The sequence below is a fragment of the Vipera ursinii genome (assembly GCF_947247035.1).
Source record: "Vipera ursinii genome assembly, chromosome: 4".
NCBI classification, from domain to species: domain Eukaryota; kingdom Metazoa; phylum Chordata; class Lepidosauria; order Squamata; family Viperidae; genus Vipera; species Vipera ursinii.
This window is the reverse complement of record NC_139514.1, coordinates 39246055-39259522: the sequence shown is the minus strand read 5'-3', so window position 1 is coordinate 39259522 and position 13468 is coordinate 39246055. Positions and strand designations below refer to the sequence as shown.

At 38.1% G+C, this 13468-nt stretch overlaps 1 protein-coding gene across 1 annotated transcript in view; it reads right to left on the bottom strand.

The window, feature by feature from the left end:
- Positions 1 to 13468, bottom strand: part of PTGFRN (prostaglandin F2 receptor inhibitor) — an 82516-nt gene that overhangs the window by 49993 nt on the left and 19055 nt on the right. Inside the window, exon 2 of the mRNA XM_083361902.1 lies at positions 778 to 1155. Within this exon, the coding sequence (XP_083218028.1) occupies positions 778 to 1155 (378 nt within the window). The remainder of the gene's footprint in view (positions 1 to 777; positions 1156 to 13468) is intronic.

Sequence of the window (13468 nt, the reverse complement as noted above, 5' to 3'; positions counted from 1 at the left end):
ATTCAGGGTCAGCCTGTGGGTTTGGCAGTTGGGTCGGATGACTCAGATGAAGGGGAGGAGGGGGGTGTTGAAGAACTTGATGATGGCTTTGAGGCTCCGCAGAGCCCCCAGCCAGGCCCCTCCTACCTGGAGACCCAGCTGTGTGAGCCTGACAGTGTGGATGAAGATGACCCACAGCTGGCCCTGTTCAAGGACGCCCGATGCAGGAGGCAGTCAAGTAGGAGCAAGCAGAGGAAAGCTGTGGGGCTTCTCGGAAGGAGGCAAAGAGAGGCCACGCCCTGAACTCTTTATATAAGGGAATGTTTGGGGAGGGCTGGTTTGCTGAAAGCAACTGCTCTGATAGTGTTTCAAAGCTCCTGTATCTTGGTATGTGTTTTGTTTGTTTTTGTAATAAATTTGGCAGACTTATTCCAGCCTCTTGCCGTTTATAAAGGGGTTGCCTTTTCTGCAAGGCCGGTAGCAGGCTGGTACAGAACAAATATTTGAAAAACATTGGTTTAAATTTCTTCAGAAAAAAAAGTGGACTGGTTCAACTATGGCCAGATTTGAGGCCTGGTCACATATGTTAATTTAGGGTACAATGTCTACTTGCTGATTTTCTGTTCCCATCTCCATGCAAAATGACACGTAAACATATAAAGCATATAGCATATATACATTTAAAATCTCTTCCAAGTTTAGACCATTTATATTTTGTACTCAAGACGTTCCACACAATATGTTTAAAATTACACTAAACCACTACCAATATAAATACCCCTCACCCTGTTGAAGTACCTTTAACTTCAACTACATCGTTGTAGTTTCCCTGGACGACACTGTCTGTGCTGGGTGTAGTACATCGGTAAATCCCTTGATCAGTAGGACGAATATTTCCAATCACGAATTCCACAGCACTGTTGCTTTCTCGCCTTAATGTGATCTCTCCCCTATCAACCCGATCTTGATATTCTGGAGACATAAACCAAGGGTCCCATGTACTCAATATGTGTACAAACTTAGAATCCTGATCACGATTTGCCAAGAACTCCCAATCAAAGTTCTGCTCACTAGGTCCACCGTACTGACTAACATTACATGGAATCACCACTTCAGTTCCCTCAACTCGTATTAATGGTCCTTCAGGCACCTTCACAATACGACCATGGCAAGAAGCTGAAAGAGAAGAAAACCAACTGTGAATTTAAAATATTAAATTATCTAATGCAGCAGAAAAAGTTATCCTGAAAGATGGAATTCTTTATTGTGGTAATTTAAGTTACATTTTAAGATTTTCAAGTCTATAAATAGTCAGTTACACTAGACATCTACAGCTGCAGCATTAATTAAAGCAGAACAGCATAAAGATATATAGACTGCAAAACTGTTTAGCTTTAATTTGTTTTCAATGTTTAACACATGTATGACTCATTCCAGGTTATTTCATCTTTAACTGATAGAAACTTGTCTTTTGAAATGAATTTAGAATTGCATTTAGGGCAACAATCCAGAATAACATATGTAAATTTTGTTTTGCTCCAATGCTCAAGAGCTATCCTTTCACATTTATTCCATGTCAAAAACTATCAAACAATGGAAGATTTATTTGTCACATAACTGAAGGAAATGCACATAATTTTAATTACCTTTGCTGGACACCAAAGAAATTTTAAATATCTACTTGTACTGTGTTTCCCCGAAAATAAGACCAGGTCTTATTTTTATTTATTTTTGCCTCCAAAAGACGCACAAGGTCTTATTTTTTGGGGGGGGGGGGTCTTTTCCACTCACCTTGTGGTGGAACCAGCAGCCCCACCCTGCTGGCCCACTTCTTCTGCAGCCGAAGGAGCAGCTTCATTCTGCAGCTGAGAATGGAGCTCGGGCCTGCATTTTGCTGTCAGAGGCCTTTCTGGAAGGCCTGTTCAGCCAAGAACCACCTATGGATTGAATCCTTGAATGGCAAGGCAAGTGTCAATCCATGGGAGGCTTGGCTGCAATGGTTAGCTCCACCTCCATCCTAGCTTGATTTTTAGGTATGCACCTCGCCCCAAAACTAGGGCTTATTTTTGGGGTAGGTCTTACTTCCGGGGAAACACGGTAGCTAGGATGGACAAAACTCAGTCTCTACCTCATAGTCTGCTTCTCCTGAAGATTAGGTATCTTCAAGACCTATCAAGTGACTTTGACAGACTCTCATACTTCCTAAGAATACTAATCAAGCACTGCCTTTATTTCCTTTTCCTTAAAAGGAAATAAGTATTTCAGCTATAGACTTTGTTCAGTTAAAATTTTAAAATAAAATCATTTAAACATGTGATCCCATTCCATCATAAATCTATATATGTTTGGCCTAGCTTTCCATAATGTTACACCAGGAGGAATCTCAAATGCTAAAATACTTTTTTTAAAAAATACAGATTTTAGGACTAAAATAATATGCAGTATTCACTGCCCTCTCTCCTTAAATCTGAATTCAAACAAGCGAAGCAAATATACACCCTTGTCTTAGTCCAGGAAAATCATATATGGAAAATATGGTAGGACAATATGACAACCCATTTCTTCAGCCTCATGAAATGAAAAGACAACTTTGTTCACTGAGAATAAAAAGAACATATATTCTTTTATACAGAATACAGGTATCCCCAACTTACAACCACTTGTTTAGTGACCGTTTGAAGTTGCAACAGCACTGAGAAAAGTGATGTATGACCATTTTTTCACATTAAACAGCTGTTGCAGCATCCCCATGGTCACATGATCAAAATTTGGGCACTTGGCAACTGGCATGTATTTATGACAGTTGCAGTGTCCTGAGGTCATGTGATCACCTTTTGTTACTTTCTGCAAGCAAAATCAGTGGGGAAGCCAGGTTCATTTAACAACCATATTACTAACTTGACAATTGCAATGGTTCACTTAACAACTGTGGCAAGGAAACTTGTAAAATGGAGCAAAACTCACTTAACAACTGTCTTGCTTAGCAAGAGAAATTTGGGGTTCAATTGTGGTCATACCTGTAAGTTGAGGACTATCTGTATCTTTACAAAATAGTTTCAAGTGTTCACATTCCAAGAATTCAGCAACAGATGCTTTATTTACCTGAAAAGGGATAAATTCCCTTCTCCCCCACCAAAAAACCCCAAGTCTGTTCTTTTCAATTTTTACCATTTTGCATTATGGAAAGAACCAGTTTGGTTTAGTAGTTAAAAAAAGGCAATCTTGGTGATTTCGATTCAATTATTCTCTCTTAGCCCAACCCACATTATAGAGTTGTGGCGAAATAGGAGGTGGGACCATTATGCATATTTCTTTGGTTTTGGTTTTATTTCATTTTACTTACCTACTTAATTTTTATGCTTCCCATCTCCCCTACAAAGTGACTCTGGGTGGCTTACAAATTATAAAAAGACAAACTGAAAGATCATTATAATATTAAAACTATGCAAATTAAATTTAAAAATTATACAAAAAATCAAGAATAAGAGATGAAAGGCACAGGGATGAGGTCTTCTTACCCAATCGAACACTCTAGCAATGAGTGCCCTCTGGATAGAATTCTCCTCTATGAATGGAACAAACAGGCCTTATTTCTCTGTCAGTGCTTCCTGCTACTTCACACACTTCACAGTACAAGCATTTAAAACTGACACACTGAATTGCATTTCTGGCCAAGTCTATCCAGATCTTCAGTAATATGAACTGTACAAGATATTTTGGCCTATAACTTACCTCAGTTTATTGACTCAGCACTGTGGTAGCAGATATCCAAAAAGTGAAGATGGGATAACTAGTCAAGTGCAATACTATCAAATGACATCATTTTTAAGTCAGGAACTCTGAGTCAGGAAGGCTTAGCATCTCTTTATAGCTGCCTCATATGGTCAACCATTGAACTGAATGTTGCAACATCTACCCAAATACTCCAATTCAACTCTCCCTACACAGGCCAGTCTTTGGATCAGTTTCTCAGGAAGGACTATAAGTGCATTTCAAACTGAAGTCATGTCTTCCTAAAGAAGAAAGGTTCTCCTGAGTGTGTCCAAAATCCTGGTTTATTTCCATAACTTATCGTTTTCTTGTCAGCCCCTGATATGAAAGCATGGGAATAGCCCTGATAACAAATATTCTTTGAATCACAAATGCCAGCAATTGATCCCAAGACACTATACAATCCTGGATTGAATAAACAGGCATAGAATCAAGATCACGCAAAGTACTAAAACCGCTTTATAAAACCCTAGTAAGACCATACTGAATATTGGAATACTGAAGCCAATTTTGGTCACCATACTACAAAAAAGATGTTGAGACCTTGGAAAATGTTCAGAGAAGAGCAACTAAAATGATCAAAGGCCTGGAAACTAAAACATATGAAGAACAGCTGCAGGACTTGGGTCTGGCTAGTCTACAGAAAAGAAGAAATAGGGGAGACATGATAGCAATATTCCAGTACTTGAGGGGCTGCCACAAAGAAGAGGGGGTCACGTTATTCACCAAAGCACCAGAGGGCAAGACAAGAAACAATGGTTGGGGCTTCCTGTTTGGTAGCCGTCGGCTTCCCAGCTTGGTTTTTCTTCGTCTAGCAACCCTTAAAGGGTCGGAAAGTTGTCCTAGAGGGGCAATGAAGGAGGAGGAATACTTCAGGAGCTCAGATCAGGGGGAACCTGATCTGAGCGAACTGTAGGATCCTCTGGAAAAACAAAAGAAAAGGCTGCCAAAATCTAGCAGTCATAGTCGTCTCCAGCAGGAAGGAAAAGAACTATAAATCAGCAGAATTTCAACTGCGTGCTGAAGCTGGGTGAGCAAGATTTTCTCTTTCCTTCTCCTTGAGGATTATAAATGTTGTGCCCCTGATGGGAAAGGGCTGAAAAGTAAAGACCCCCATAAGCTTTCCCTAGAAGACCATATAGTAGCTGTGACTAAGGGGGCCTTCGCCCAGGTCCGCCTGGTGCGCCAGTTGCGGCCCTATCTAGACCGGGATGCCTTACGTACGGTCACTCATGCGCTCGTGACCTCTCATCTTGACTACTGTAACGCTCTCTACATGGGGCTACCCTTGAAGACCACCCGGAGGCTCCAACTGGTACAGAATGCAGCCGCGAGAGTTGTGTTGGGAGTTTCCCGACACTCCCATGTCACACCTTTGCTCCGCGAGCTGCATTGGCTTCCAGTTGTCTTCTGGGTGAGGTTCAAGGTGTTAGTAATGACCTACAAAGCCCTACATGGCATGGGTCCGGAATACCTTGGGGAGCACCTGCGGCCGGCGTCAACTTCCCTCTGCCCAGTACACTCCCACAGAGAGGGCCTCCTCAGGGTGCCACCAGTCAAAGAATGCTGACTGGTGGCCCCCAGGGGGAGGGCGTTCTCTGTGGGCGCACCGGATTTATGGAACCATCTTCCGGTCGAGCTCCGGATGGCGCCTTATCTCCGCTCCTTCCGGCGCGATCTTAAAACCCACCTTTTTGAACAAGCCGGCCTGACCTGATGGGATGGGGTTGGGTTTTATAAATTAACTTAACTTTTAATCTGTACTAATTTATTACGGGCATCGTTGTTTAATTACTTTTTATAATTTTTAATTTTTGTATCTTGTTTTTATTATGTATTGCCCTGTTCACCGCCCTGAGTCCTTCGGGAGAAGGGCGGTATACAAATTAAATAAATAAATAAATAAATAAATAAATAAATAAATAAATAAATAAATAAATAAATAAATAGATATTTTGAATACTGATGGGACATTAAAATAGAAACAAGAGTTGGAAAATCAGGGCATCAACATGTCATGGTGGGCATTGTTACAAATACAAAATAGATATGAAAAAGATGTGAAACTGTACGGATTTTATAAAGAACAAACTGTATTTGATAAGATATTGTTAACTTCTGATGTGAAATTAATTAAGAAAATGTATAATTTTTTGTTAATTTTATAGATGGAAAGTGAACAAACTAAAGAGACAATGACAAGGTAGGCGAAAAACTTTGGTTATAATATAGAATTAGAAAAATGGCAAAAATGATGGGAGAGAAATTATAAATTGACAATGTCAACTGCGTATAAAGAAAATTTATATAAAATGTTTTATATTAGCAAAGATTAGCAAAAATGTTTAAAAATGTGTCAGATAAATGTTGCAATTGTAAACATAATTCAGGTACGTACTATCATGTCTTGTGGACATGTGACAAAGTAAAGGTCTATTGGGAAAAAATAAATGCTTGGTTAGAAAAAATATTAGGAGAACATGTAGTATTTAATCCTGATTTTTTTTATTAGGTATAATACCAGAAAAGATTAATAAGCAAAATTTATATTTGGTTCTACATATTACAATGGCAGCAAGAATAAGCTACGCACAATGTTGGAAGAATGAACGAATACCATCATAGGAAGAAGAAGTAATTAAAAAAATACTGGAATATGCTGAAATGGACAGACTAACTATGAGGCTGAAAGACAAAGAAGAAACAGAATATTACCAAAGCTGGAATTTATTCTACAAATGGCTAGAGGAGAGAACCAAAGAGTAGGACTTGATTATGTATTAGCATTTTATGAATCCAGATCACATGCTGATTGAAAAATTAACATATGTATGTAGAGGGAGGAAAAAACAATAAAAAGCTTATTACAAAAAAAAGAAAAAGAAACAATGGTTGGAAACTGACCAGAGAGAGAAGCAACCTGGAATTAAGGAGAAACTTCCTAACAGTGAGGACAATTAACCAGTGGAACAGCTTGCCTTCAGAAATCGTGGGCGCTCCATCACTGGAGATTTTTAAAAGAGACTACAGTCAATCACTTGTCTGAAATGGTATAGATTCTATCCTATTCTTCATTACTGAGCTAAAGTACAACACTTCTTGCAAACAGTATTTGACAATGACAATTGTTTCCATTCTGTAACTCATTAACTGCATCATCTATGGATATCTATTACAACTTTAATTTCTGACTTTATAATATTTCTAGCAATAATAATGCAATTCATGTATAGTTTCCATTTTGCTTGCCAACAGCATAATATACTGAAATAACAATAATTGTTTCTCAACAATACTGAAAAAACAAAAGTAAGAGATTTCTGTGACTAATAAAACTGATTGCTACATTATCTTCATGACTGTATTTTGTGTAATATTCTTTCCCAAGGGCACAACCAGCCAATCACAAAAACTACATTTCACAAGGATAGAAAAAGTGGACACTGCACTTGCAGTAAAATGCTATGAAAAAAGAATATATATTTTACTTGTATCTGTTCAAAGATCTCTAGCCTACATAGTAAAACTGGGGCACAATTTGAAAAATTATTTGAAAGTTTGCTGAAAGATCTTGAACTAAGATTCTCTTAACAATGAAAAATAAATATGCTTTCCAGAAAAGAGGTTCCATGATTTAAAAATGCTTAATATATTTTACTCATTATCATATTACTAAGGATTATGACAGTGTGTGAAATAATGTTGTATATGCAATTTTTTAAAATGAAGATTTCCAAAATGCAGCTGATCTTTACTGTACCAGTTTTAACTGTGACTGAACCACTTGTGGCAAAGTTTGAACTCAAGAAAACATTTCCTCCTAGTTTCGTATTCTATAAATCTTAAAACTCAGTGACAGAGCACATTAGAGATTTTCAACTCCAGCCCCCAAAATTATCAAGAATTTGGCAACCTCTTTCATAAATTACAGATTTTATCATGTTTAGTCTGGGAAATAAATATACCACTCCCTAAAAAAATGCACAACTTTCATCATGTTTTTTAACTTAGATTTATCACTTGTGTAATAACTTCCATCATTTTTACTTTTTTTTTTCTTCTAACCAATCAAAACATTGCATCTCTCAAAACTTGCTCCAGGCTTTGGTCCCCAATTTGCTTATCAAGCCAGCTATAAGTTTACCCAAGCAAGCCCAAGCAATTTAAAAAAATTGTGATCCACTTCTAAGTAGCCTGTTATGTTCCACTTCAAGATGTGGACAATCTACACTTTCAAAATTTTTGAGTTAAACTGGAGTTCTATTTAAAATTTGATAAAATGCATGTTCTTTTTTTTTAAAAAAAACACTACTTAATATTCCAGAATCCCCTCCAAGATTTTTTGCTCCCTTTTGCTAATAAAGATAAATGCCTCTTCCCAGTTTGTATCTATGTGATCCCACTATTACAGAGTCCCTTTCAACTTGTATTTAAATTTTAATTAAAATGTTTACTTCCAAAAGATTAATTATTTTAATTATTTATACTTAAAATATATCTTCATTTATAAATAATCCTTATATACAATAATCCTCAAGAAAGAGGTGCAGGCTATACTCCATAGACTACATCTGAATTCTAAATTAATGTAATTATGCAAATTGCCAAATAGCGGTGGAGGAATTTTCCACCTATCTTCAATCATACAATGAAAATATGGGAGGATTTAAAAGGACCTTGGAGATCATCTAATCCAAATGAGTCACAGCAGTACTATTTACTACAGGATTTCCATCCCAGCTTGTCATCTGCAGTCTGCTTGAACATCTTCCAGCAAAGGCGAATCCATCATCTCACAAAGCAATCTCTTCAATTGCTGAGCTTACTGTTAGAATTATTATTCCTCATATCCAGCCAACATATATTTCCTTGTAACTTAAGCCCATTGTTTCATGTCCTGTCTTGTAGAACAACTTGAACATTCTGCCCTGACCTCTGCATCACAGTCATTCAGATACTTGTCTACATACAATTGTTTACATACAATATTTTCTTCTCCAGGCTAAACATTCCAACCATCCTTTGGGATGCTTATCATCTTGCTCTGGGCGCTGAAGGTTACTAATATTATTCTTAAAATGTGGTGGCCAGAACTGGATGCAATATGCATATCAGACTATATAAATATAAGACTTTCCTTAATGTTAGCACAATGCATTAAGTGATGCACTCTATATTCTCTTTCAAAGAAAATTTGGATTAGGTGGTGTCAGTTAACTGGAGATAACTAGGAAGGAAGAGAACAGGGCAAAACCATATGATATGCTGTGAATTTTGTACTTTATTTTTTATTGTTGTGCCATTTACTGTATGCAGTCTAAGATCTATAGAGTAGGCAGCACAGAGACACATATATTAAATAAATAAAATGCTGCAGCACATTGCTGATTTACGGTATATTTAGCTTGTAAGACATCAAACAGATACCTTCAGTATATTTTCATTATATTTTCTTCAAATTAACACTCATGCCACCTTTGGGATATTTTTTTTCTTACCTAAATGTAAGACTTTTGAGTAAGACTTTTGAGTTTTTTCTTGTTGAATTACATCTTATAGGTATATAACCCAATACTTCAGTTTATCAAGATCCTCATAAATCTTGATACTGTCCTCTGATTGCTACATTTCCTTCCACCTTGATTTGGAATTATTAATATACACTTGTTGGCTACAATTGTTAAACCACCTTTTATTCATCTGACAGCAATAGCATATACACTTGTATACAACACTCAATGTCAGCCTATTGCCCCCAACAATCCGGGTCCTCATTTTATCAACCCTGGAAGGAAGGAAGCCTGAGTCAACTTCGAGCCTCATCAGGATCGAACTCCAGGCTGTGGACAGAGTTAGCCTGCAATATTGCATTCCTATCGCTGTGCCACCAAGGCTTCTAATCCAATCTATATTTTGTCTATTTATGTATATATACTATATAGTCTATATTTTGTCTACATACAGTCTATATACTATCTTTTTACAACCCTGTAATCCCTTAATTTGCAGTAGAATTGGGGTAACTGGGTGGAGCTGAGTATTTACTGTCCAGATGCCCTTCCAGACTCCATCAGAGTTTGCAAGCTCCCTAATAGAGAAATATCTGCTGCTAAGTAGAATTGAACTCCCCTAATGTCATCTTATAATTCTTTAAGAGGAGCCTGACCATTACCCTTATTACATATGGCTTTTAGATAGCCTTCTAAACTAAGTTTGTTTTGTGCTTCAGTTTTTCTAAGTTTCTTTCTCCACATATTAAGTATTTGTACTTCAGTTGTAGCAAAAATTTACGCAAATCTAAAGGTATCCCTAAATGAACAGAAGCTGGCACAACTTTCTACTTGGTACAAAGCCTATTCTAATTGTAGCTATTTCTGTTCTGAAAGTCAAAGCCATCTAATACTCGGCTGAAAGGTTAAAAGCAATGAAATAAATATTATTAGCATGTTTAGGTCTCAAGATTTTGTCACCTTTCATTCTGAAGATATTCGGAACCCAGCATTTTATGCAACACCATTGTGGGCTGCAGCCTGGTAGTGGGCCATAGCCTACCGGCCACTGGGCCACAGGACAGGCTGGCCAATGCACACAGGTGTGCGTGCACCCTCACTTGTGCTAGCGCCACAGCCGGGGTTACAAAAACAGGTTGCCACACCACGAGACGCAAAAACAGGCTGCTGCCGTGCTGCAAAAATGGGTCACCACTGCGTTGCAAGGTGCAAAAGCAGCCGCTGCTGCACCACAGGGCACAAAAATGGGCGATGCCATGCCACAGGACACAAAAATGAGCCAGTGCCATGCTGCAAGGTGCAAAAATGGCCACCGCCGTACTGCAGGGCACAGAAACAAGGCACTGAGCCATGCTATAATGGGGCAGGGCTAGTGAGTATCATGTGAGCACTTGCCTAGCCCTGTTTGCAACACATGTGTGCTCGCGGCCCCATGCGCATGCACACGTGTAAAATGCTTCCCCCTCCATTTTCCTCTGGTCTACCAACCAACAAAGGTTGGTGACCTCTGTTATAAAGAACTGCTGCTGGACAAAGATCCAGATAAAATCACTAGAAATTGGCACAAAATACACTCTGGGAAAATGTTAGAATTTTCAAAGGTGCCATTTCAAACTATTACCCCCACCCATGTTACGCCAGTATTCAACCAACATTTTTTCCTGAAATTACTCAAAATAACTGATATAATTAATTGGATAGTTATTAACATATCAATTTATCCAAAATATTGCTAATTGGCATACTCTTAATTCATGCATCTGCAAACAACAAAGCAATATGAGATACAAGGTTGCTAACAGACAAGCCCTACAAGAGACTAACTGCATTTAGACAGTTTTTATTTCTGTGTGTATTGATTCACATCAGCATTTGTTCCTTTTGATATAGAATGATGTCTACTTATAATGAAACCAAAAATGAGGTGCTGTATAACTTTCCCTTTTTCCTTTTTTTAACTTGTTTTTGTGTTAGGACACCAAGAGCTAATTCCTGAGAATAAATTGCCTTATAATAATTTTTAACATACAATTGCTTAATTTATTGATAAAATAATGTAGCAGTTCTTCATAATAATGAAGAAGTAAGAAAAGCATTAAGCCTACAACTTGTTTCTGGAAAAAAGTTATAAAAATACATTGCACTTCCATTCATGGTTATTTAGAAAAGAAACCTACTATATTCCAATAGTACCTATATCTCTAATATTTTCCAGGATACTTGACAGCGTCTTGCTGAGAAGCTCCAAGCAATTGTTATGTGGTCCTCAAAGACAAAAGCTTTTCAATTTGCATAGACAGACAGAGGGAGGGAGGATTGGCTTATGGAGAGAGGGAACCTGTTTTGAGTTATTGAAAGCAGTTATTATTCCTATAGAATCATTAAGGAGAACAATTAGTCTAAGTGGAATTTTAGATTGTCAAATTCTGCTTAGTTATTTCAAATATAAGTACTAAAATAGATCCTCAGTAGTCTTGTATATGATTTCCATTACTCTGCTTTTAAATTTCAATATTGATCCCTTTGGCAGGCAACTGTAGCATTCACTAGAGTACCTATTATTTAAATATGGCAGCTTTTTTCAGCATTTTGTTTGTCCTGTCAATATTTCCAAATAAATATGATGTGCCTCTGTACAAGATCCCAAATTATATTCTTTGTGAATAAACTGTAAGAACCTTTAAAAAGTGACGTATTAACTTCTATCGTGTTGCAAATCCATTCACTTACCATACGGTTTTCTAGCAGATTCAGTTATGTTTTGTGGCTGATGAAATAATCATCCCTTAATAATTATAAAGGGACAAATTTTCCATTATTGTATTCTCCAGCAACAGAGAGGTTATTTCAAAGGATAATGCAAAAGCACTTATGAAAGAGAATTAGCCTGAGAATAATTACTTAAAATCTATTTTTCTATCAGCTTGAAAGAACATCAATTGCATCTTAAACAAAATCTCAGAAAAGTGATCATAGAATAATAGTAATAGACTGAAGCTGTGCATGGATTAGAGCAATTAAGGAAAAACAGATAAAGTAATTCCCACTCTTATCCTTCCTAACAAAACCATTCTGACTGCTTTGATACATGGCTAAATTAGCATTTGATATTATTCTCTTAACTCCCATACTTGAAAAAAGAAATAATTATCGGGCTATTTACAGAGCTGTTATATGACTTACTGATGACGATGACAAAATGTTTGGCAAGTATAAATCACAGTGTAGTAAGGGAATGAAATAAACAGATTATTGCAATTTTTAAAAAGCAAAGCCTAATTCCTCTTATTTAGAAGTTCATTTCCTTCAGAGTCTAACCCTCTTTGTCCTACGCACATTCATACTAACTGCTCAAGCCATATTATTTCAGTCATACTTCTGCAGAGGCAGTGACTGAATTACATGTTGCATTTGTTATAAGGTGACTGTACTGGCTGGATATTACACTCCACGACACTTGTGCATTAGATCAGGGCTTTTCAACCTGTGGTATGGGTACCACCTGTGGTACTTTGGCAGCTGGCAGGTGGTACGTGACCATCCTAGAAAAGTGGTAGTGGGGGAGGGGAATTAGCTGAACCGGGAGCAGCACTGCACAAGCCTGAGTGAGAGACGGCTGGACCTGCAGGGCTGTCAGGGCTCAGCAGAAGCACCAGGATCAGCGCCAGGCTCCAGCTGGAACATGGCGCTGATCCTGGTGCTTCTGCTGAGCCCAGAGGAAGCGCCGATCAGCTGGAATGTTGCAGCATCTCCAGGGTCTTGTGATTTACATTCAGATGCTTGGCAACTGATTCATATTTATGATGGTCACAGTGTTCCAGGGTCATGTGCAGTCACCAAAACCTGCTGCCACCACCCAGCACACCGGGGGAATAAAAACCAAACACCTCCCCACCCCACCCCCGCTGCCAATCCTCAACAGAAATGCTCACAACAATGAAAACCTCGGACAGGAAGAAGAGAACCGCCAGGCGGGCAGGCAGGTGTCTTGTTCGGCTGTGGCTTGGGGGTCACTTTTTTCAGTGCCACTGTAACTTCAAACAGTCACTAAACAAACTGTTGTAAGTTGAGGACTACTTGTACTTCATCACTTTTTTCCTTTTTTTTTTGGTGGTTATCAAGTTTTTGACACCTTGCTAGGCAACTGATGGTACTCGGATGTTGCCATATCCTAAAAGTGGTACAATGGGTGAAAAGTTTGAAAAGCC